Below are 25,794 nucleotides of genomic sequence, written 5' to 3'. Positions count from 1 at the left end.
ACAGATTCATTGAAATGTATCTTTCATTCAATGCTTCTGCATAAAAGAGGTTATTTAGGGGTCAACAATTTACGGCTAAATTAAGGAACAGAACTTATTAAACAAAAATGTTCAAGATCATTATTGTTCAAAACAATTAAAAGGTGTAAGATGAAGAAAAATATATATAAAAAAAAAAAGTTTAAACGAAAAGTATGAACCTGTCTTAGATTCTCATTCCATACTATGTGGAAAAAATAATAATTGCATTCAACCTGAATTTTTGGATTTTTATTTACCCCTTGTGTTTTCATTATCTGCACATTATTGTAAACACTTCTGAACAATAAAATATGATTGCATTTTGAACAATGTATATTTTTTTTATCATTCAGTATGAGGCAAAATGGCAAGTTATGAAAAACACATATGCTTATATAAACAAAGATCCATGCATTTTAAAATTAACTAACAAACAATAAAAAAAGAAAAAAAAATCATTAAAATGATTAGTTTAAAAAAAAAAAATTTAATAGTTTTTCCTGGCAGATCTGCAAGGCAAATTTCTCTTTATTTTTTTTTTTAAATCCACACACTGCGAAACAGAGAAAAATCATTATAAAACAATAAATGTTATTTTCCAACCCCGGACAAACAAAATTTATTTAAAATCCAAACATTTTAGTCAGAAAACAAATGTGTAGGTAGAGAGCTAATGTTTATCTTTAATCATATGTGGATCAGCACATATTCCTAGATTTTAAAAACGTGATATGATAAGTACAGAAAATACAATACATTATTAGAAGTACACTTTTTTTTTCTTAAAAAAGCAAAAGTTTCAGAATTTCAGTGTAAACTGCACTGAACATAATTTGTTTTGTAATAGAAAACTGGAGAGTGTTTAGGAATAAGCCACCAATAAAGTGTGAAAAGAGCTATACAAAGACATGCATATACTGGATTTATTGATGACATTTTAGGAGATAATGTGTTTTTAAGACTTGCTTACGTAGGACTTGTAAGAATTAATGTCTTTAGGTTAATAAACTATCCTGGCAAATATAGATATGCAGCAGTTTTGTTACAGCTACATTTACCATAATGAGCAATTGAAGTTGAAAATGTTCTGTGCATATTTTTTTCCTGAATATTTGTTTTCCTAACAAATGCACAAAAGTTAAAATTGTGTTTCAATATTTAAAATGTCAGTCTTTTCTTTGGTGCCATATCCAATTCCAGGAATGAAAAGAGTAAAAACGTCAACCGTGAAAGAATAAATCTTGACAAACTGTCTGAATTTCTAAGTAACTCCTTAGGATGTAGAACCAATTGAATCAGAATGGAACGTTATGTATCCAGAAGAGGCGGAAGGCAAACTTAAAAAACTGTTTGTGCTTCCTTTACTTTGTACGTTTAACAGGTGATCTTGGCCGGTCCATGTAGGGCTTAAACTGTTGGAATTTTCAGTTGCTATGTTATCCAGTTTCTGAGATTCTGTTTTCTGAACGTGTCTTTGACTACAACGATTGCCTCTGTGTCCCTCTGTGCAAAATCGTTTATTATCAACATGAGGTCTATGATGACCAGGTACGTTAAGTGTGCAACTCTTCCCATGGTTTGAAAGCCGTCGCAAGACTTGTGGCTCTCGTTCAAAGTCTGTCAAAGCAAAGTGAGCAATAGTCTGATGCGGCAAACTTTCTGGTATTAGGGAGATTGAAGAGGACCTTACTTGCGTTTTTCGTGGACTTGGATGAGGAGTTTCATCAATAAAACTGACTATCTCTTCCCGGCTGAAGCATTTATAATCTTCTTTGTAAAGTTCCTCTAAAGTAAAATGCTTCAGTGAAATGAGGCTCCCAGATGCCTTGCGGCACTTTCTATACGGCATATGGTAGCCTTCGTGATACGATGCCAAACTGCTCCTTCTTTCCCTTCTGGGTATGGTGAAAAATGAGATTGCAGCCATATCTTCTGCAGATCCCCAGGTATGAAGAAAAGCTGGAATCTGGCCAGGTGCCCAAATATCTGTTTCATCCTGTGAATACCGTCTCGTTGGAGGGACCTGAAACACACCATACGAAATAATTAGAATTTGCTAGTAGTAGGACAAAAGCTTACTTTTCAAAAAATATAGAAAAATCCAAAAAATAAATGTATCTTCATGAGACATCATGGCTTGGTAATTATTTGTTTGTCATTGTTCTTAGCGTTTAGTATATAGAAAAAAAAATACAGCTCCCTTTGAATAGGCTCCCAAGTCCCAAAAAAGTCAACCAATTTGATTTGTTGGTCTTTTCATTTTGCAGTTAAGCAACTATTATTGAAATAAATACTGGAAAGCATTTTAAGCAGTCATAAGACTAAATGTTATTGAGTGATATGACGTTATCCTCAATAACTATTACTACTGAGATCATAAAATATTTAAGGATACCAGTATATGCTTAATTTTAAAATAAACATTTCGTCAACCATTCTAAAGTTGAAATTTCCTTGCTATATTGGTTTATCTCAAATAGATAAGTTTTTTAATTTGTGCACTTATTCTCTTATTCACACAAGCATTAGAGGCACCTCAAAACTAAAATACTAAGGTTTTATTGGAATAAATAGAACATGGTACAATTACATCTTTATTGCATGAATGCAACTAGGTATGGAACATTATTCAGGGATCAAGAGTTTTTCATTGTCAGATAACTCAAGCCAGATGTCAGATGGGTTCAGAAAATACAAAATAACAGCACACCAACACATGCATATTGTAAAAAAAAAAAAAAGGGGGACGCACATGGTAACAAAATGATTTTAAGTCTGAGAGTTTGAACAACCCTAAAGACAAAGAAAATTGAGGTTAATGTGTCCACTGCTAGAGAGAGGTCACGGTGCTCCTCGGAAATCTCTTGCAGATAAAAGGGATTGGGGTACACAATAGAGACGGGTGTGTTTGGCGTTTGTTTGCACTTGAAGCTGCCCACTTTTAAATTCACTAGTCATCATGTTGGAGGAAAGAGACCAATCTGAAATTCAGAAAGCACAAGACCGAATTACTGGAGATCTCCCGTAGCTATACCTTTCCTCTAACCCTATCAAGCAAAATAATATTCATAATGATAAAAAAAATATTAAAAAAATACCCCATAAGAGCAGCAGCAGTGCAAGCAAATAGTCCATACAAAAAAAGTAATCCCCTTTTAAAGAAAGACAAAAATATGACCAGTTAAAAAAATAATTTAGATTGTTTTAAAAAAAATAAAAAATTATTACGTGTAAATTGTTTAATCCCTCTGTGCTGTCATTCTTCAATTTGCCCAGCATACTAATCATGTATACTAAAAATAACAGAACAAAACAAAATGATGAGACATTCATAAATGTGCAAAAAGGTGCGAAAATTCTTATACGAACATCGGAAGTAAACTGTTACATAATACGTTATGTTATCATTGGTAGAAAAGGCTGACTTTATAATACTTATCTCCTCAACCACATTCAACAAGTCTCTAATAGCATAATTATACAGGAGAGAAACGGGTGCCTTTGATAATAAGGGTGAGATTGATAAGACACATATAGAATAAATGTCTGAAAACAATCTATAGGTTATAAAACTCTGGGGACAACATCACACAAAAATTAACTGGGGCACAATTAATTGATGTACACTAAATGTTCATTATATTTCAATGAAATGAACACTACCATCTCGATGAAGTTGTTTTGATGGCAGGAGTGTCTTGGGCACTATTTCTGTTTTTTTCCAAAGGTTAAACCTTAAAGTTGGATGCCAAGTGCCTGACGACTCTGCCTCCTCTCTTCCTTTAACCAGCCGCCGCAGTGATCAGGAATGTTTGTCAGATATCTGTTCGGAGGCCAAGAGCATCAGCTGACTTTCTCAACCTATCACTGGCCACCCATTGAGAGTCACAAGAAAAGAATGCCAGCTGACGCTCTCGGGCTGTCACTCATAACCAGTAAACCTTCCAGATCACAGTGGCACCTGGATGGAGCAAGGGAGAAGACAGAGCGGTTGGATGCTGGGGGACCAACTTTGGAGTTAAATTATTGGAAAATGGTTTAATCCCTGAGAGTAAGATGGTGCTCAGACACTCCCGACCCCATAATAACTTCACAAAGATAAGGTTGTCATGGGTGGGAGTGTTCCTTTAATACATTGTATTACAGGTTTAAAAAATGACACTTGTGGGCTCCCTAGAAAGGGTAAGATGACCAGGAAAAGAACTTGGTGAATGTTTGGCGCAGTAGTCTTACCTACAATCCCATGTTGTAAAATATTTGCATTGCCCTGACATTCACTAATACATTACTACACTCATAGACTCTGGGTAATGACAGTGAGGTTTCATGGATGTCTGGTACCTGCTCTGTAAATTTGGACATTTTGTTGTTACAATTTTTGGTCTACCAGTCACCAACTCTACAGTCCATTTTAGAACATATCTCAAAAAATATGCATCTTGAATTGTGAATGCTATTTCAATTGTGTGCTGCAGTATGACAGGAATTACATGCCATTAAGTTTAGAAAGTCATTCACATAACTTACATGCTATTCGGTTTATTTTCGTGCTCCATGCAAAACCCATGGAATGTACCTAAATTGGTGGAGTTTGCTCAAAATGTCCATGAATTTTTTTCATTACAAGTAGTCAAACAGAATGCTGCATATAATTTGTGAGAAGCATGGCACAAGCAATCTTATCAGCGACAGTAAGATTTTATTTTAAACAAAATGGTCAAATGCAACGTTGTATGATGTAGCCTTCAAAGGCAGTGGAAATGGTAATGTTTTTCTATGAATGGCAAGTCATGTAACTGTAGTATTATAATAATGCCTGTTGCAAATAAAGCACTCAAGAACAAAGTTGCATAGAGTAATTTGTAAAGACTGTGAGGCTGAACTATACATCAGCCTGTAAAAATGCCCTCAGTTGGAGAGATACCTCAGTCCTCGAAGCTGTAGGAGTTGAATTTACACTATTTTTGAAAGCTTTTTGCAACTAAGAAAAGTCAGTTGATCTTTGTTTATATGTATAAGCAATCTATTTGAGTTGCACAAGAAATAACAGAATAACATGCAAAAGAAGCACTTTTCTTGGGTGGGTTTTCGGAGTGGAGGGGGGAGTGGAAGAAAGAACAAACTTAACTTTTCAGTGATTTTTGCCTCTTTTGACCTTTTCAAAACTGGATTGCTCATTTTTAAATATTTTCATTGAAAACACTTCGAAATGCAATTAAACATTTTACGATTTTCATATCTGGCCTCAATTTTATCTTCTATTGACATTACTGGAAAATTGTTTAGGTTTTAATTCTTATTGTTAAAAGACCCTACTCTACTCCTAATTTTCTCAGAAGAATGATAATAATGGAGCGATAATTGAACCATTGCCCCAGGACTAGTAGGAATAGCCTAGAGAACGATTCTTTAATTGCAGTCCAGTTAATTTTTTTTCCTATATGGGTCTACCTGTATCTTCCAAAACTATTTTTTATTCCTAATGTCTTTCAAATATTAAAGCCATATTAGACAGACACAGGAATTTTTGTGTTATACACATGATTATTGTAAAAGTCATTGAAATACATTATATTCAGAATAGGGAGAATTTTGGAGTTGAAATAGTGTAGAGCAGTGGTCCCCAACCCAGTCCTCATGGACCACCAACAGTCCAGGATTTATGTATTTCCCTTTTTTTACTCAAATGGATATACTGACAAAACCTGGACTATTGGTGGTCCATGAAAACTGGGTTGGGGACCACTGGTGAAGAGTACATTGCAGATGTGCAGATGTATAGCCACCATTTTGAATAGCGCTGAATTGCTTGATAGAAATATATTGATTACTTTACCTGAAGATAATGCATTTTATCGTCTTGAATTTCTTTCATAGGATAAATCTGCGGAATTCCTCTTTCCAGCGCTGAAAGGTCATATTTGTTAACACGATCCATAGCCATCAGGTCACCTCCATAATTGTAATCATATGGCCTTTCGTAAATGAGATCGGAATGAATGCCACCATCTGGGCTGTTGTCTGAAGAAGACAGAAATCAGAAGACACCATTGCATGTCAAATATCATGGTTATATTGTCAAAACTAGGATATAGTCAAGACAAATATATTGTAGTTACTGCAATGATACATTGGATACCTATGCTTGCAATATTAATGTTAATACTTGAGACTGTTGTACACTAACCTTTTGCAAGACAGAGAATCCACTGATTACCTAGTTTTGAAACGCATTGGCTATTTTTCTGGCCCTGAAGCTCAATGATATGCTATACAGCTTACAGCAATATTATATTACACATTATAGGTGCTTTTATCCAAAGAGGGTACAGTGAACCATTTTTTGCTTTAAGCAAATAACTTCATCTCATTGACCCCTTTAGAACCATCAACATTTCATTATCACAATCACCCGCCTAAAATACACAGCAGTGAATATCCCTCATCTTTATCCCCCATCAGCTCTACAGAATGTTGTCATTAAATGACTGTTGTCATTAAAAGATCAATCCAATAACCATAAACACAACATCATGCTCAAAAGAGCGAACAAAATTAGGGATTATTCTAGCCTCGGTGAGGGAATAATCTAAATTTTATTAAAGACAGGAGGCGAATATTTGCTTTACCTTCTTTACTGAAACCTCCAGCAGCAAAGAAACAGTTAACAGAACTTTTCAAAACAACCAATCAGAACAAAGCAACAGTAGTATAAAACCCCTAAGCAGGCTCTTCCACTTCCTCTTTCTTTGATGAGGTCGAGCAGGAGAGCAAGGAAACCAACGAATCCACCTTGTAGCAGACATATCCAGAGAAAAAAATCGTCAAGCCCAGAGAGAAAATAGATTACACTGCAAGAAAAAGGAAAACATTGTGAAAGTAAACTGTCAAGGCAAGATGTCATATCCATACAATATCACTTTCACATTATAATACCTGATGAATAAACAAAGTCTACAGATCTTATGAAGACCTAGTATCTAGTATGTACCTAAACTAAAAGGCATGGACGAAACATAATTACAACACAAACATGATGAATAAAAATGCACACAGACAATCACTAAATAATAGAAATAACCTTTATTATGTAAAACAATGCATTCACAAAACATAACAATATCCCCAATTAATTATAAGACCCAAATCCAGGGAGGGAACGTAAGAAAAGGGGGGGAAATATTCGCCTCCTGTCTTTAATAAAATTTAGATTATTCCCTCACCGAGGCTAGAATAATCCCTAATTTTATGGCAGGACAGGAGGCTTCATATTTGCAATTTTAACGCCCAAATAGTAGAACCAGAAGCAATATGACATAGGACTGAAATGAAAGGAGAATGGAAAACCCATTCCCTAAACCAAGCAGCGGTGTATAGAAAATGCAGAAACAGATCAAAACGTCCGTACGCAGAAATCAACAGCTGTCCATGAGTAGACGGAGGGAAGAACCAGATCCTGGATCTACATGGTCGTGTACAACCTGTAAGAGCCGTGGCCCATCCGGAGAGTAGGGGTACAACACAGAGGACGAATAGAAATGAAATATGTCTGGAGCAGAAACCGATGTACTGAACGGCAAGAAGGAAGAAAACACTACGTCAATACCATGACGTCAGAACGTCATGAAATACAAGATGTACTGGGGAAAACCGTAAGCGGAAAAACTGGCGCAAGGCAAGTCCTTGTCATCAGGTCATTCCTCAAGGAAATGCAGAACACACGATACCACTAGACTTGAGGAATAGCAAGAGATAGGGCTCCTGTAAGGTATACTCCTCTTGGTAGACTGCAGACCACGAGATCCTTACCAATGCCAGAATCTTGCGAAAACGCACATGAGTCGTCCTCTAGCTGACATAGGACGTGAATGGCCCCATACGATCCTACCCTGAGAGGGCAACTCAGCCAGACAATGGGGACAGCCATAGGGACCCAAACATCTCTCCTGACACCAGTCATGGCAGGCTACCCCTGTGGATCCCACACAGGACCTGGAGACAGCTAGTCGTAGATTGCCTTCCCATGGCAAACTCCCGCAAAAGGGGAAAGCACGGAGGACTCCTCCGAAGTGGTGTGGCCAGGCGAAACGACACTCCCAGGAATTCGGTCTGAAGCAAAGCCTGAAGTATCCTGGAAGTAAACAGAATGCGTACGCCCCGAAGGAGACCAAGCTTGGAAAACACGTCCCTCGCCTTGCTGAGGGTCCGGCAGCCAGCTGGAGAACCGCTCCGTATGGCAGTTCGTACCGAATTTAATCATGCCAGTAGTCGAGACCCCGGAGGGTGAGGTAACCAATCATTGGGGTCTCTCCATGGTCGGATGAAGCCGTCCGCCACATGAGTGTCTCGTCCCGCAGACATTGTCACAAATGACGAATACTTGTCCAGACGCTATAGATAGCGATCCTACGTGAGATCCGACTGCAGTCCAAAGTGGGCAACCAGTGATAAGTCCAGGCCGGAAGGTAGCGAGCAGTACCACTTCCCCTGGGAAAGCTGTAAACGTTGAACAAACCTGCAGATAGTTCCATGCAGTTGGCGTGAAGAGGTTCCTCCTTTGAACTCCAGAGTCCAGGCCGAAGTTGGTTGGGGTCCGAAACTCCTAGGTAGGCCAGGTCCCCCTATGTCGGAGTAATAAATTAAGTTTTAGATGATCTTCATCCGAAGGTCACATGATTCGGCTATACCAGGCCGAGGACCCGAGAAAGCGTCATGTTGGAGCGGCTGATAGTACCGGATCCTGGAGGTATGGCCTCGATGGCGAATAACAACTGGTCAATCGACCGGGTTGGGCCCCTAAGTGTGACCCGCAGGTTGCGGAGCATATGCCTGGCATTTTCTGGGAGTGAGTCAGATTCAATATGTCTATGTTGATGGCAAATCCATGTGGGTTTCTCTCATGTATTGAGGGAGAGAACCAATCATCCACGCCGAGCAGCTCTGAGGGAATGAGTGCCCTCCGTCTCAAAGTGTCCACAGGCGACATATTCATTGGGAGCATGTAGGATGGGGATGGGGCGGGAGTCCACTCCGCCGCACACTTCGCCCAGCATGGCAACTTCGGAATGGACGCCTCTTTTGGTCATGCGTATTGCTCCTGGAACGGTCCAAGATTCTGTAACCTTGATCCCCGTTTTGCGGCTCTCAGGGGTAGAAACCAACTAGGCGATACCTATAAGTCATATAGGTACATTCCAAAATGGAATTTAGTATTATTCGCTTTCCAAGCTGTAACGCGCCATTTGTCCCGAGGAAACATCTGTGTCCGCGTGTCATCGACATCCAGTGGTTAGTCCCGGATAGAGTGCAAACCCTGTATCAGGTGTCTGCGGGGACCTTTCCGGACTCCGTCATGAAGACTGATCCTCTAGATGAATCCATCCGTTAGCCAACGCGTACCAGGGGTGCTCGGTGTAGCGTCTAGGATGGCCGGTGGAGTGTCCCCTGTAGGGTACCGATGGTTTCTGGCAGTGAGGTCAGCGGGGTGGCATGAGGACAGGACAAGTGACCTTCTGGGCACGGGAGATTTGTCCTTTAGTCGTGATTGCATAACTGTCATAGAGGTAACACTGTCTGAGTGATACCTGGTGAGGCCGGCTGGGGGTCACCCAGCGTGCAAGAGGGGGTCACCCAACAAGCACAAGCATATTATGCAGTATAGGCCGGCAGGGGAGGGGGTCACCCTCAGTCTGAACATAATCGGACACTGGAGGTACAGTAGTGCCGTAGTGGTTGGCCTTCAGACGTGATTGCATAACTGCCATGGAGGTAACACTGTCTGAGTGATACCTGGTGCGGCCAGCTGGGGGTCACCCAGCGTGCAAGAGGGGGTCACCCAACAAGCACAAGCATACTATGCAGTATAGGCCAACAGAGGAGGGGGTCACCCTCATTCTGAATATAATCGGACACTGGAGGTACAGTAGTGCCGTAGTGGTTGGCCTTCAGACGTGATTGCATAACTGCCATAGAGGTAACACTGTCTGAGTGATACCTGGTGCGGCCAGCTGGGGGTCACCCAGCGTGCAAGAGGGGGTCACCCAACAAGCACAAGCATACTATGCAGTATAGGCCAACAGAGGAGGGGGTCACCCTCAGTCTGAATATAATCGGACACTGGAGATACATTAGTTCCGTAGTGGTTGGCCTTCAGACGTGATTGCATAACTGCCATAGAGGTAACACTGTCTGAGTGATACCTGGTGCGGCCAGCTGGGGGTCACCCAGCGTGCAAGAGGGGGTCACCCAACAAGCACAAGCATACTATGCAGTATAGACCAGCAGGGGAGGGGGTCACCCTCAGTCTGAACATAATCGGACACTGTAGGTACAGTAGTGCCGTAGTGGATAGCCGTATAATAAAGTAGCCAGACATTGCCAGTCCAGTAGTGCAGACGGCAGGAGGGGGTCACCCTCATATAACCATAACCGGGCATTGCAGATCCAGCAGAGCTGTAGGTAAGAGGGGGTCACCCTCAGGGTGGTATCATAGAGGTCCGTACACCCAGTAGTGCGGTCAGCGAGAGGGGGGGGCCACTCTCATTACGGTTATGACAGGACTGTATGTGGGGTCGGTTAGCCCCCTTGAGGGGTAGAAGGGTCCATACAGCTAGAAGCTGATGCACAGCTACAGACCACACAGGCATAATAATAATAGGATACATTTGAAGTGTATGTATAGTGGAAAATTTTAAGCCCCTTGCAGGAAGGGCAGCAAAACCTTGGCAGGGGAGCTAGGTGCTGAAAACAGACCATATAATGTTTGTTGAGAGAAAGGCTTGATTAGCATATATTACATTGGCATAGTCTTGTTACACAATGATTTTTAAACAAGGATATTTATTTGAGCAGTAATTCCCCTGTAAATCTAAGATTCTCCTTAGTAGCAAAAGGTGTGGCAAGTTTACTGCTAGGATAGAGAACCTAGTCACATTGCAGCAGACATCATAGTAAGCTGCAGTGTGAGCTGTGAGAGTGCCTGGGACAGATCCTGCTATCCAGGATCTGTCACACATGCAGCATGTGAGACAGGCACAGTAAGTAGGGGGATAGCTGAAATATTGGGCTATCTCCCCTTGTATAGGGAGAGGGAAGGCTGGCCACATGGCCAGCAGGTAGCAGGGCAGCTCGGTGGGTGAGACCGGGCTGTATGCGATGCATGGAGGCCATGCGGCTCCAACAAAATGGCCGCCGCGGCTCCAACAAAATGGCCGCCGCAGCACTGCCACAGTTGAAAAAGTTGCTCAGCAAGCGGCCAGGGGCCGCGGGGAGCAGGTGGGGAATAAGGGAGAAAGGGTATGGGCTACAGAGCCCAGCAGGGAGACCCAGGGAGGGGAAACAGAGTACAGGCAGAGTAAAAGCATTAAAGCAGGGACATCCAGTCCCCATGCAGCAGAGAGAGAAAACTGCATGCTACATAGCATGGAGTGGTATAGGAAATAACACAGAATAAACTGCCCAGCTAGACCCAGCATGAGACTGCCTAGCTAAACACAGCATGAGACTGCCTAGCTAAACACAGCATGAGACTGCCTAGCTAAACACAGCATGAGACTGCCTAGCTAAACACAGCATGAGACTGCCTAGCTGAAGCCAGCAAAAGACTGCCTAGATAAACACAGCAATAAACTGTTAAAATAAATTCAGCAAGAAGCCTGCCTAAATAAATGCAGCAATTAAGCTGCTAAAACAAACCTAGTAAATAGACTGATTAAACAGACTGTTCAAATAAGCAAGCAGCATGTAGGATAAAAAAACAACCCAGAGCAGAGACAACTCTGAGTTGGTGAGTGCTCACCTGGAGGCAGCAGCAAAGAAAGAGGAAGTGGAAGAGCCTGCTTAGGGGTTTTATACTACTGTTGCTTTGTTCTGATTGGTTGTTTTGAAAAGTTCTGTTAACTGTTTCTTTGCTGCTGGAGGTTTCAGTAAAGAAGGTAAAGCAAATATGAAGCCTCCTGTCCTGCCATAAAATTCTGTGCAGGAACACTTGTTTTCCCCGGAGGTTGAGACTGGCACCAAGTGAACACCAGGTAAGTATAAAAATGACATGACTAGTTACACTGGGGAGGTAATCAGGGTACTCAGAGTCCTGGCACAATAACCAGGTGCTAGTAGTGTGCTAGTAGTAGTTATGGTACTTCAAGTGTTCCTTAAAATGGGTGAAACACTCTAATTTGATATATGATCTTTAAAACCAAAATTTCTATGGCAGAATTATTTAATTATTGGTTATATTCTACACAACAGTATTGGTGGGAGATGCAATATTACGGGTGAGAGTTAGGTAGGATCTAAACCAAGTTGTCCAAAACGCCCAAGGGCAGGATCTGCCAAGGTATTCCAGACAAACGATTTATACTATAATATACTGTAAAAATATATAGCGCTTAAATCATTTTTATAAATTACTGCATTTCATATTAACAGTAAAAAAACATTAGTAGCAATTCCAGAAATTTAATATAATGTACAGATTTATGCTACTACTTAAAAAGCAGGGTGGTCTTACCTTCATCTGTGTCATCATTAGACATGACTGCTATACACTTGTCCCATACAGCTTTTACATCGGCACGGTAGCGATCGCAAGCCCACAGAAACATTGGTAGAAGCAATGCTTGGACTACTGTACACCACAAGACACATAGCACCATCCACTCGTATGACGTGTCAAACTTTAAACTGGCGAAGCTTACGACCTGCAGTTAAGAAAATAAAACAATATAAGATGCATGTTTTGAATATACATAAACAGCTTCTCATAACGGGTATACATTCACATACAACCGTGGGAAGCCTTAATAAATTGACCCTGAGAACTTTCAAAATCTTCAGTAGTCCAGCATGACCATTCTATGTTGCAACTAAAACAAGTTGTTACGTTTTGTTAAGCAAATGCTAAGCATGTGTTAAATTTTTGTAGTTATGATAATAAATACATCATGAGGGGCGGGGCCTGACCGCCGGCGGGATCAGACGTGTTTGTCTGAGCTCCCACTCCAAGGGCCCGAAAGTCGGAGCAAACTGGAGGTTTACCGCGACCAGCAGACCACACAGACGTCCACACAGACCCCCAGTAACAGGGGATAGCGGGGATACCGCATATGACCCTGCCCGGCACCGACAGTAACCCGGCTGGGGCTCGGAGCTCGTTGGGGCTTGAGCCGGGATGGGACGGCCGCTCTCCCGGGTCTCCAGCCGGCGTCTCGCACTCCCCCCCTCTGGACCAGGGGGGTCATCCCGGTCTGCATGGGCATTGTCCAGCGTACCGACCTCTGCCCAAACAACCGCCCTGGCGGGCAACATCATCCAGGCGACAACCCACAAGATGGCCGCCGGCCATGTGCATGAGCTGCCAGAGATCGAGCTATCACTGATACACAAGTGAGATAGCCAACAAAGCTGAAGAAAGAGCACCCACTATTGTCCTATCAGCCTATTACAAAGCAATAAAGCTTCTGGAAGCTGCAGCTGGGATCAAGTCGCAATTTCATGGAAATGATGGCAATAGCACCTACCACGAGACACAACGATGCAGAACCCACCTAGACAGCACTGACCGCTCAAGGCATCAAGACGGAACCCCCTGTTATCGCTTATCTGTGGTATAAGGTGACAACTAGTTAAAATGGTCCCTGCTAACACACAACAAGATCATTTCCAGCAATGTAATGACTCTTTGTAATTCTCAGTCCCAGGATTACCTCTCTCTAATGCTTACAGGACTCAGAGATGTTAATAGCCCATTGTCTCGATAATTAACACTCAGAAAACGAACACCATTTCTAATTCACCTAATCTCATGTAGGCCTGACAAGTCCCCTAGCACTGTTTTGTTTATCCTTATCATCATATGACAAGCATTTAACTCATTTTGGACATCTAGTATCCTGAGTAACATATTAAGATAGCAAGCCCAGATGTATTTGTACTTGCATAAAATCAGACCTATTAACCAATAATGTTCCACAGCCTGCTCTCTTCATGTTATAAAAAATGTGCTGTTTAACTGCCACGTATTGTTAAGCTATGAAAATGCATGTAGCAGCCGTCGTGGCTCTGCACGCTTGTTGTTAATGCATGCACAAATAAAAATGAAGAATTTAATAAAGACATCATGAGATAGGTAATGTTTTTATTTTCAAAATATTTTATTGAGTTTTCTGCAATTATAAAAATTCGAGAACATTCAGTATAAATATTTAACAAATATAAACACAATACGAAGAGAAAAACTAGCATAAAAGCAAAAATAATAAAATAGAAAGGGATTATAATATATCATGTTAATTTTAGATATAACACAGTTATTTTTGCTAGTCCTGAAACAAACATCCATCCTTCGAGACTTCTGATACCTTTAGAATTTTCCCAAACCATAGTGAATCTATAAATATCACTTATAATCTGAACATAATAATGGAATATGCAGGGCAACAACAGTTAGACCAGACTGCATGCAGTAGTTTAAGTAGTCCATTGCAAATCATATTGCTATATAAATGGCAATAATAATAATAATAATATTTCCCCTGGTTAACTTAAAGCTAAATTATTAAAAAAAAAATGTATTACCAAACCCAAACAGCAGATGGCAATGTGAGCATTTACGTTGAAGAAGTTTGTATACTGCGTAGTGAGTGAAGTTTAATATGATAAGCTACTGTGTCAAAATGCTCTAACATTGATCAACATCTAAAATGCAATAACATTGAGCAGAAGCAGAAATGGAATGAGATGAACACTGGTTAATTATTCCTAACAATGTCAATATCATTCAGAACGAATCCGATAAGCACTATAGATGATATTACTGTTATAAGTTTATGATGCACGAAATAAGAAGGCCCGAAATAAGAAGGATTACAGCTACACAACTTGGAGCAGTTATGGTCAGTTTATTAAGCATTGAAAGAGACATTTTAAAAAAAAATTGTTAAAATAGAAAACCATTGTAAAATTGGAAATATTATTTATTATTTATTTATGAAATATTTTACCAGGATGGATACAGTGAGATTTCTCTCGTTTTCAAGTATTTCAAGTATGGAGTAATCACAATGGGAACCTAAGGTATGTTAAAAAATATTCCACTCATCTTCACACTGTGCCCACGTTTATAATTTTGCCCAGCCAATGACGCCAGAGGCACAGCTTAAGTCTCCCTCAAGAGTCTACCACTTTCAAATCATTAAACTAAACTCCATTTGTTGAAGGACACATTACGTTTTCCAATGGTGTCCCATATTTTTAAAACGAATGCAAACTGTCCATCTGTAAAGGGGTTATTAAGTTTCACAAAGCACGCTAACCTTGGTATGCCTGAATCTCAGTTGAAAATCCTTTTTACACCAGCAACTGGGACCTAAACAGAAGTATGGTTTATACATTATTCTTATTATATGAATAAATTTATACATAGTTATTTTTTTTTCCATTACTCTGTAATGCACACATGGGAATAAAACAAGGGGATACAGAAAAAATTAAATAAAAGAGAAGAACAGATGGGATTGTCAAGATCCTAAGTGTAAGTAAAGGATATAAAAGCAGATAGAACATGCTTTATGCCACTCTGGCAATACACACACACAAACTAAACTGTAACAATGCAATGTTTGTGGGCCCAGCACATACTTGAAAATGAGCGAAATCTCGATGTATCCTTCCTGGTGAAATATTTTCTAAATAAATACACATGCCAGAAGACTGACAATGTATTCTTAACACCTTAACGCCGTTACGGCGTTCTATGCTGTTACGGCGTTCTATGCCGTCCCGCATTAAAAGGGCTTTAACCCCTTAAGGACACATGACATGTGTGACATGTCATGATTCCCTTTTATTCCAGAAGTTTGGTCCTTAAGGGGTTAAAGCCGCTGCGGCGGCATAGAACGCCGTAATGGCTTTCTATCCCTGGAGGTCCAGTGGACTTACCTCCGCCGCGATCCTCTTCTGGGGGGCTGCCTGACAGCCCAGGCAGCCCTCCCCTCGGCAAATGAGGCCCCCGGGGGCCATGTGATCGATCTCAAAGAGCGATCACATGGCCCCCGATAGCTGGCTGTGGATCTGCCAGCAGGAGGACTGTCTGAAATATCAGACAGTCCCCCTGCTGGTGGGAGCTGTAAAAAAAATATTTTAGACATGTGTAAAATTAGAATAGAAATGTATTTATATATAAAATATATGTATATCTATTATATATAATATATATATACATATTATATAAATGTAACGTCATACAAAGTGTATTTTAATATTAATATAAGTACATATATTAGTATTAAAATACACTTAGAATGACGTTACATATATATAATATCTATATATTTTATATATATAAATAATAGATATATACACATATTATATATATATATATATACGTATAATTACAATAATAAATAAATAAAATAATAAAATAAATAAAATATTGAAACAAAATGTAATATAAATTATATATTTATATGTAATTTAATTCTAACTGTATTTTGTTATTAATATATATATATTGGTAACAAAATACACTTAGAATGACATTCTATGTATATCTATCTATATATAAAATACAAATAACTGCATATATATATATATATAGATTAAAAACATATAATTACATAAAAGATTACATTATTATACACATAGAATTTAAATACCTATAAATGCATATATATTAAAATTCTACATGTATATTTAAGTAATCTTATAACATAATTATGTGATTTGATTAATTAAAATTTGATTGACATGCCTGACAACACAGGGAGAAAGTGCAGAGAATTTAATTTGCAAGCACTATATTTGACCCTGTAACTCTACAAGACACCATAAAACCTATACATAGGGGGTACTGTTTTACTCGGGAGACTTCGCTGAACTCAAATATTAGTGTTCAAACTGGTAAATTGTATTACAACGATGATATTTTAAGTAAAAGTGAAATTTTTTGCATTTTTTACAAAAGAACTGCACTTTTATAGACTATATTATTGTTGTAATATGTTTTACTGTTTTAATATTTGTGTATCTAATATTTGTGTTTAGTGAAGTCTCCCGAGAATAACAGTACCCCCCATGTACAGGTTTTATGGTGTTTTGGAAAGTTAGAGAGTCACATATAAGGCTTGCATTTCATTTTTTTGACATTGAAATTTGCCAGATTGGTTATGTTGCCTTTGAGAGCGTATGGTAGCCCAGGAATGAGAATTACCCCCATGATGGCATACCATTTGCAAAAGTAGACAACCCAAGATATTGCAAGTGAGGTATGTCCAGTCTTTCTCAGTAGCCACTTAGTCACAAACACTGGCCAAATATTAGTTTTTTGCTTTTTTCACACAAAAACAAATATGAACGCTAACTTTGGCCAGTGTTTGTGACTAAGTGGCTACTAAAAAAGACTAGACATACCCCACTTTCAATACCTTGGGTTGTCTACTTTTTCAAATGGTATGCCATTATGGGGGTAATTCTCATTTCTGGGCTACCACACCGTCTCAAAGGTAACATTACTAATCTGGCAAATTTCAATTTGAAAATGGAAGGTTCTATATTTGACCCTGTAACTTTCCAAAACACCATAAAACCTGTTAATGGGGGGTACTTTTGTACTCATGAGACATCACTGATTACAAATATGTGCATTTTTTTTGCAGTAAAACAGTATTATGACATTCACAGCTAAAATGGCAGACGGAAATACAAATTAATTTTTTTTTTTTCAATTTTATTCATAATAAATTATGTTCCATATATGAATAGTTAATGATAAATTAAAGTCCTGTTTCTCCTGAACAAAATAATATATAAAATGTGTGGGTGCACTTAATGTGACAGCGGTGAATTACGGTTGAACAGACATATAGCGCAAATTCCAGTTTTTGTTTACGTTTTGTTTTGATCAGAACGTGTACTATTGACTCCGTCCTGAAGGGGTTAAATTAAAAAAGGACAATATAAAGACATAATATTGGGTGCCAGAGGGTTGCAGCTGCAACCCATTAATGAATGACAAAAAGAAAGGATGAAGAATAACAGAAGGAAAAAGCAAAGAAGAACTAAAAAAAAGAAAAAAGAAAAATAGCAAATAGACACAAAAAAAAGCCCAAACAAATGTTCACAAATAATAGGACAACCTGAGTAGAGGCTGCTGTTTAGACCCAGCAGTTCATGCTGATCCCATCTGCTGCTGATTACAATCTTCGTTTTCTTTTGTACAACATCCACATAGCAATTTCTCCAACAAACCTACGGATCCCGTACATTTGTTGCATTTGTTTTAAAGACTCCTAATGTCACTGATCTAGAATGCTACAGTGTTGCAATAGTATCTCGTTAAATATTTCATAGCCAGCTGAGAATGCCTCGTTAGAAATAAGCAGTGAATAGCTTGTTACTATAATAATAAGCAGCAAACAGCTTATTATTATTAATAGCTGATAACGTGATATTGTGTATTCATATGGAATCAAAAACTGTGGAAGAATCCAATATTAGCAGCAAAAGAAGAACAAAAATGTCATCACGAAATGTTCCCCTGAACCTAAGGCTCTGTATTGGCATATTATTGGGGAAGAAAAAAATAAAAACTACGGGAACTAAATTATTCTTAAGTATAAGTATGTTGCATAGTTCTATAGGAGGCTTAAGCAAAAGATGCAATGGCAACCCTTTGGCACACCAGTAGTTGTAGACTGAGGGGAGACATTAAAGTGTACTGTTCTAAAAACTGGTACAAAAATGCCAATGGAATGCAGCAGCTGGTTCTCTGGTTTCCATAGTGATTGCCCAACTTTTAGTACTTTAGATCACTTTTTTTTTCACTTTTTAGATCATTTTGAAAAATCCACCCCCCATGCATCCAAGGAGGTCCCAACTACACGTTAATTACAAATGGGTTGCTTGTCTACAGTTAGATGTCAGATATGGACCCTTAATGCATGTGCTTAGTAGTTAAAGGGAACACTAGATTCTGGTCACCTGCTTACAGTACTGTATGCATATTATTTTTTACTTTCTCTCCTTACACCTTTTTAGAAAACTTCTACAATGAACCCCTAGCTCATTGTTCTAAGGAGAATGTCAGCTGCAAGTTTATGAAGTGGTCCAAGCTTGGACACCACCGGGTGTTTGCTACTTTGATGAGGACATCTAGGCTTTGCCTACAATTTGGAAGATATATAAAGGTAATGCAACAACTTTCTTCTCTGTATACAGTCAGCATCAGTAGTTAAAAAGGACCGCACCCCAGCGTGGAACAGAAGCAAAAAACAAGGGGGTGTCCAAATCAGGCCATAAAGTCGATATAAGATTTCCATAGTCGCGACCAACTCACAAAAGCTGGAGGTTCAAGTATGGATTAAACAGCCACAGAAAAAGCTTCTAAACACCACTCAATATCCAATTCATAACTGTTTCTCTTTTGGGACACTGAATGGTATTAACCACTTTCCAAGGCACATATCTCCAAAAACATTCCTTAACCCCTTAAGGACACATGACGTGTGTGACACGTCATGATTCCCTTTTATTCCAGAAGTTTGGTCCTTAAGGGGTTAAACAGCTGCTGGACTATGTCTGATTTCTATAGGGACCACAATGTGGCTGAGATCTTTCAATTCTCACAAGGTCAGTAGTTTAATGGCAACATTGACCCCATAGACATCTTCACAATGAAGTCTGAGTGTGGTGTGCTTATAAAGTAGCTCTTTCTTTTACCATTGTTATTGCTGCGACTAAGACTTGAATTTAGAAGAGATAATACGTTTGGGTGTGGAGATTATTACTGTGTACATACATTGTTTCAAATTGTGTTACTCTTTTATTTTTTTATTTTTTTTATTTACCAGGTAGGATTAGCCACTTTATAAATGGCTACTCATTTTCTGTAGATTGATATTCTAACATGGGTTAAGCCCTGGACAGGCTGTTAGTACTAGAGACATTGGTGTTCTAAGTACTTAATATATATATATATACAAATAATCAGTCGATCCTGGTAATCCCATTGCTCATAGACTTTCTTTTATATATATAAAAAAAAAAACATACATAAACCTAAATTGCTTATATTAATTCACACAAGCAACATGATTTATGTTGTATTGCAGTGGTTCACAAAATGTAGATTCCCAGAAGTTTCAGAAGATCTTCTATGATGCCTTGCCATTCTAAAGGCTGACAAAGCATTATGGGAGTTGTAGTGTTTGAAGACCTGGAGATATCCCTTTTGGGCATCTCCTATTGTAAAGCTGTCTTATAGCCATCTGTGAGAGGCCACATACTACAAACAATATACCTATGAAAAACGTACTAGTCATAGTTCATTTTCTCACCAATAGCAACAAGTTGGAGTTACAACACATTTTCTTTTCACTGTACCATGTGCCTGATATAATGCAAAACAAATTATCATTCACCCTGGGTGCTTAAAAAGCACTTTCAATCTAATTATATATTTGCTACTTAATACTTTCACAAGTTGATGGATATATAGTATGTATTGTATGTTTTCATTGTCTAACCATCTACCCTGTTTAGGAGGAAATTCAAGTCAACTTGGAACCTTCAATTTAACCACAAACAGAAGGCATTTAAACAGAAAGTATTTAATTAGTTATCAGTAGTGGAAAAATCATTCAGCTGAGATGTGATACAGCACAGCAGTTGCTTAGCAAATAAGCAACTCCTGAGCAATGAATGTGTCATAGAAAGCCTCTTTATTGTTCATTAATTCAGTGTGGGACTTGGAAAAAGTCGTGAGTAGATATCCCTTCTGTGCCTTGGCCACAGCATATAGGATCATTAATGCCAAGTGACTATGAATGTCCTGGTAGCTCGGGAGATTTTTAATTTAAATGAGTCATGAAGTTTGAAGCTTGATTGAAGTTACATTTAATAAATATCTGAGATGGAGACTTTATGCAGCTTTACTATATTGTGTCAACTTAAAGGGAAACTCTAGTGCCAGGAAAACAAAGTCATGTTCCATGCATTATCGCTGCCTACAGTGTCCCTTTAACTGTATAACAAGCTCACTCCTGGCATTTACATATGCAAATACTGTGAGGGATACATTACTGTTTGATACACATTTATATACCTCACAACAGTTCTGAATCCAAAGAAATAGTTTGTCAACCAACATCTCATCGCCTTTGGGCCTACTGTTCCATAGAAAAAGTGTATCTGTTATAAGTCTCCAAAAAGTACAGCAGGAATATATAATTCATTTAAAGATAAAATTGTACTCTTGAGTTAGTCGGCAAGCATGTGGCTAGACTTCTTCCGTGACAACGACTGCATCATTGGCATGCCCATTTCCATCAGTGTTCCATAATCCTCGTTGTAGACCTTTTACTATTTTTCCAGTAGTTTAAGGCATTTTAGAGAAATGCCCATATTGATAATAGCAAAATGCGCCTGGCTCTTGGAGCCATTGAGCTTCTTAATATATGTTGTAAAAATAGCACTATAAACACAAGTAACTACAATAAAGCTTTCTTCTACGGAGAAAACGAGAACGGTAAGATCTTCACTGCAATTTATGACACAAACAAAAGCAATTAAGGATGTTTTACAATAATTTATGGTTCAGTGGCAAAAATCTTCGCATTTATGATGAAATGGAAACCAAGAAAGTGTCTCTTGGCCTGTTTCCATATAAATGCCACAAAATGAAAAAAAAAAAAAAAAAAAAAAAAGAATAGAACGCATTAACAAGACTTCACACTTAGAATGAATAAAAACAATAATAAAGAGGGGGCGGGGCCGGGCCGCCGACCTGGACGGTCGCAAGTCAGAGCGGCTCTGGCAAAACACAACGAAAAACACGCTAAAATCCTGTATATTCTTCACCTAAAGCGAACCGACAGCACCGATGCCCAGTGCCGCGGTACAGATGGACCTGGGGAGAGGCTGGCTCGCTGAGCTACAGTCCCCCAGGGGAGAGAAACGCGGCGCCGTAACCCGGGCCTTCTCCGGCGGTGAGCGAGGCAGACGGCTGCTGCCTCGCTATCCTGCACCACAGAGCCCGGCCAAAAGCACTGATCGGCTCAGACCCGGCTCCTTTCCCCCCCTATGGACCGGGGGGGTGATCCCGGTCCTCACCCGGTGACCATAAGCGAGATCCTGCATCTGAGGCCGGGGAACCTGATCGCTGCCTTCAAGATGGCGGGCGCCACATGCGCCGACTGCATGAAGGTAAAAACCCCTCCTAGTGTCCTCTACCCACAAAACGGCTCCTAAGAGAAGATCCCGCTACACAGGGAAGCAGAAATGGTCATACTAATCCCTGCAACCACACATGCCACCAACGCAAGCAATAGGAGCTTTGAGGGTGCGGGTAACAGCAGCGGCACCACGGAGATAGGTCACCAAGCATCGACCACTCCAGTCCGGGGTGACATCTGCCCAGCAAGACACCTCTGCTAACAACCCAACCCTGTACCCGCTTCCAACTCGGCCTTTGACGGGATACTGCGGAGAGCTACAGATCTCCACGGATACCCCCAGAGCCTGCACATGGCGGACACCTACCTGCAGATGACCGAGAGCGGCAAGCCCACCCTGCTCAAGCTACACCCCGGAGGACCGCAGTGAACAAGCAGAACAACACTCCGACAAACCCGAGTCCTGCTCTGAAGGACGCTTGCATACCACTACACAAACACCACAGAGCAGGCATCGGGGTAAAATTGGACTGCCCCTCTTTGTGAAGTCTTGGACTCACTGGGATGCCAACTCTCTCCCACGGAGGCGGCTCGGGGAACCCCGACCCACCAGGGTGACAATCACACTTTCTCCAGCTACTACTATAATGCATAACATGTCTGTAAGTGACAGCCTCACTAGCATGGTTTATCTAACCTAACATTGTTTCATAGCGACTACCTAATCCTAATAATATGAGTAAAGTTGTTGTCCGAGCTTAACAATTCAATGACAATCTACTACTAAACCTAGAAGCACCTAGGAATGTCATATGCATGCCTAGAATGTAACAAAAGTTGCTGTTTCATGTTCAAAAAAAAAATATGTGCTGTATCAAAATGCCACTCAATTGAAATGCCATGAATATGCCTGCAGTTGCTGTCGTGGCCCTGCACGCTTGTCTGTAACTTATATGCACATGCAAAAATAAAGAATTTAAAAAAAAACAATAATAATAAAGTAAGTAAATAAAATATCAACATGAAAAAATAATAATTTTGCTGTAGGAAAAAAATATATTAATATCAGCAGGGTAATTTACAAAAATAAAAATTCAAAGTGAATTTTAAGTGAATGTCAAATTTAAGGCCAGACTAAGAAAACTAAAAGCATAGCTGACTTACAAAATATTTTCAGCTCAGCTATTTTGACCTTAAATATGAAATTCACCTTGAGGTCTTACTTTACTGAAGAGCACTACAAGATCTACACATAGTAAATGTTGAAAAAACAAAAAACTCCACCATAGACGTCTGAGCTATTAAATTGTCTAAGAACATAATTAGCATAAAGGACACAAAATATTCATTAAGGTAAGTCTTTTTTTTAAGAAGAGAGTAATTTAAGTTAGTAAAGCAAAATGTTAGGCAACCCGTGTCTGCTATCTTTGTGCTGTAAATAATAATTTGATCTCTATTAATTTCAATACTCCTCCTATATATAGTGTTTCCAAACATTCATTTTGTATGAGGAACCTCAAGTACATTATGTATTTGAAGAGAGAAACAAAAAATAATCGGAATAGTGGGAAGGCTGTAGCTAAAATAGTTGCGTGGTAGTAGAGTTGTTCATTGGGTACAGCAAGGCCTCCCTGTTTGGTGGGTGCTTGCATTACTCTAGGCTTACTTCCTGCCCAAATAAATCTGGTCATGTCAGAGTGGATTTGCTTAAAGAACGAGAGGTGTAAGGCTATCGGAAGGGGTCTGAATAGATATTATACTCTGGGGAGTATGGACATTTTGAATGTGACTATTCGTTCTGTCCACGTGAGAAATAGGTGGGTCCATTTTTGTAGCAATTGTTGACATGGTCCCCATACTGCTATGTAGTTTGCCAGACTAAGGTCCGCAGGGTTCTATAGTCAACCCCAGATATTTAATAGTATCTTTTCTCCAGTCGAAGTCATATGTAGATCACAACATTTGTAGTGGTTGCGTTGAAATGTCTATGGGCATAGCTTGTGTTTTGCTTGCGTTTAATGAATACTAGGACACCAACCCATAAGACTTTATAAGCATACATAGAGCCTGTAAGGACACAGAGGTATCTGTAATATACAGTAATATTTCCTCTGCGAATGCACTAATTTTTATTTGTTTGTCCAACATCTGCACCCCATGGATTTGTGGGTGTGCCCAATACTTTTTTTTTAGCAATACTCCCAATATAATTATATTATTTTTTATTGGGAGTACTGCTAAAAACATCTTGCAAAAGCTGCAGATCTCTTGTCTACTGCCTTTGAAAGTCCTCTCCTTCTGCACCAGCCCAGACCTTCTGTGGCTGTCCAATCACAGTCTTCCTAATACAGCTGAAAGCGAAAAGACTTTGCAAGGATGGTGCTCAACTAAACTACCAGGAAGTAACAGGACTGCTTGTCTGATTGACAGCTGAGGGGGTGTAACAAAGTTAATTTATAAAAGTGCAAATTTCTAATGTAATCTGCACTTTTTGTAAAATGAAAAAAAAGAGGACACACTCTTCAGTCCTAAAGCAATTTGCCAAGCTAAAATGCTTTAAGTGTTTGGAGTGTTCATTTAACAGAAACATATTTTCCTGCTCATATTAAATCACATTGTGCACATTGCAATAAACTATTTTTAAACTTTCCATTCACCTGTCATTATATAACCTTATCCTGGTTCTTTGTTTTAAATGTTAAAGGAACCTGCCGTTGCTGTGAAATCTAGTTCTTTTTAAATCATTACTTCATGGTAAGACTAACCCCCTTGGCTTTTCTATTTTTCGCATCAAAAGATTAAATAAAAACAGATCTGATGCTTTGTCACAGACAGCATCTCATCTTTCGTTACTTTTTTCCAAAGGTGACAAAACTTGGTGACATTTTGTACTTATGTGAATAGAAAAAGAGACAACATAATGTTCATTTTAAGAAACAAAAAATAGAATTTTTACCTATCCTGACTGCAGCATATAACCTTTTAGATGATTTCATATATACAAAAATCACAAAAATCCATCACTGTATAGCAAGTGAAGTGTAGCGACCACATAATTCTACTCTTTTTTGAAAACTTCGTAATTTTAGCATTTTTAAAGTTTTAACCCCTTAAAGACACATGTCGGAACTATTCCATCATGATTCCCTTTTATTCCAGAGGTTGTGTCCTTAAAGGGTTAAACAAACTGCATAAGGTCATTAAAAGCACAGTAATGCATATTGTATTCAGTTTAAAGTAAAAATTAATAAAATAATTGACAAAAGGTAAAATTTGGTAGCACCCTTATTAACGTGTCATACATTTTATTGTCAACAGTGTAAAAGCAGGCCTACATACCAAGCTGGCAATTATCGACAGGGTGTTCTAGCCAATAACTATATACAATAACAAAAATGGGGGACAGGAAAAAACTAAAGGTGAAAAAGAAAGAATGTGACCAATAAATATAGGTTTTAAGTTAAAGGGACACTCAAGCACCATTAAAACTTTAATGCACAATTAATATGTGCTTGTAGGGAATGGTTTATGTGAACACATTTAATAAAGAAGTATTTCTGGCATGAGAGGGCATGAGTAAGAACGCAGGCTAATGGTGCAACAATGT

At 39.2% G+C, this 25,794-nt stretch overlaps 1 protein-coding gene across 6 annotated transcripts in view; it reads right to left on the bottom strand.

The window, feature by feature from the left end:
* Positions 1 to 612: 612 nt before the first annotated feature.
* The window catches only part of GPR153 (G protein-coupled receptor 153), a 506,259-nt gene continuing 481,077 nt past the window's right edge, over positions 613 to 25,794 (bottom strand). For 2 of the 6 annotated variants that reach the window (XM_063436452.1, XM_063436451.1), the window contains 3 exons: positions 12,530 to 12,719; positions 5,858 to 6,042; positions 613 to 2,044 (listed from right to left, as the gene is read on the bottom strand). In XM_063436452.1, the coding sequence (XP_063292522.1) occupies positions 1,295 to 2,044; positions 5,858 to 6,042; positions 12,530 to 12,719 (1,125 nt within the window). In that variant the 3' untranslated portion in view covers positions 613 to 1,294. Of the gene's footprint in view, positions 3,003 to 3,249; positions 3,315 to 5,857; positions 6,043 to 12,529; positions 12,720 to 25,794 lie in introns of all 6 variants that reach the window. The other 4 variants (XR_010086049.1, XR_010086047.1, XR_010086048.1 and 1 more) reach the window with 4 other exon arrangements.

Source organism: Pelobates fuscus, chromosome 11 (assembly GCF_036172605.1).
Source record: "Pelobates fuscus isolate aPelFus1 chromosome 11, aPelFus1.pri, whole genome shotgun sequence".
NCBI classification, from domain to species: domain Eukaryota; kingdom Metazoa; phylum Chordata; class Amphibia; order Anura; family Pelobatidae; genus Pelobates; species Pelobates fuscus.
This window is presented reverse-complemented; position numbering and strand designations above follow the sequence as displayed.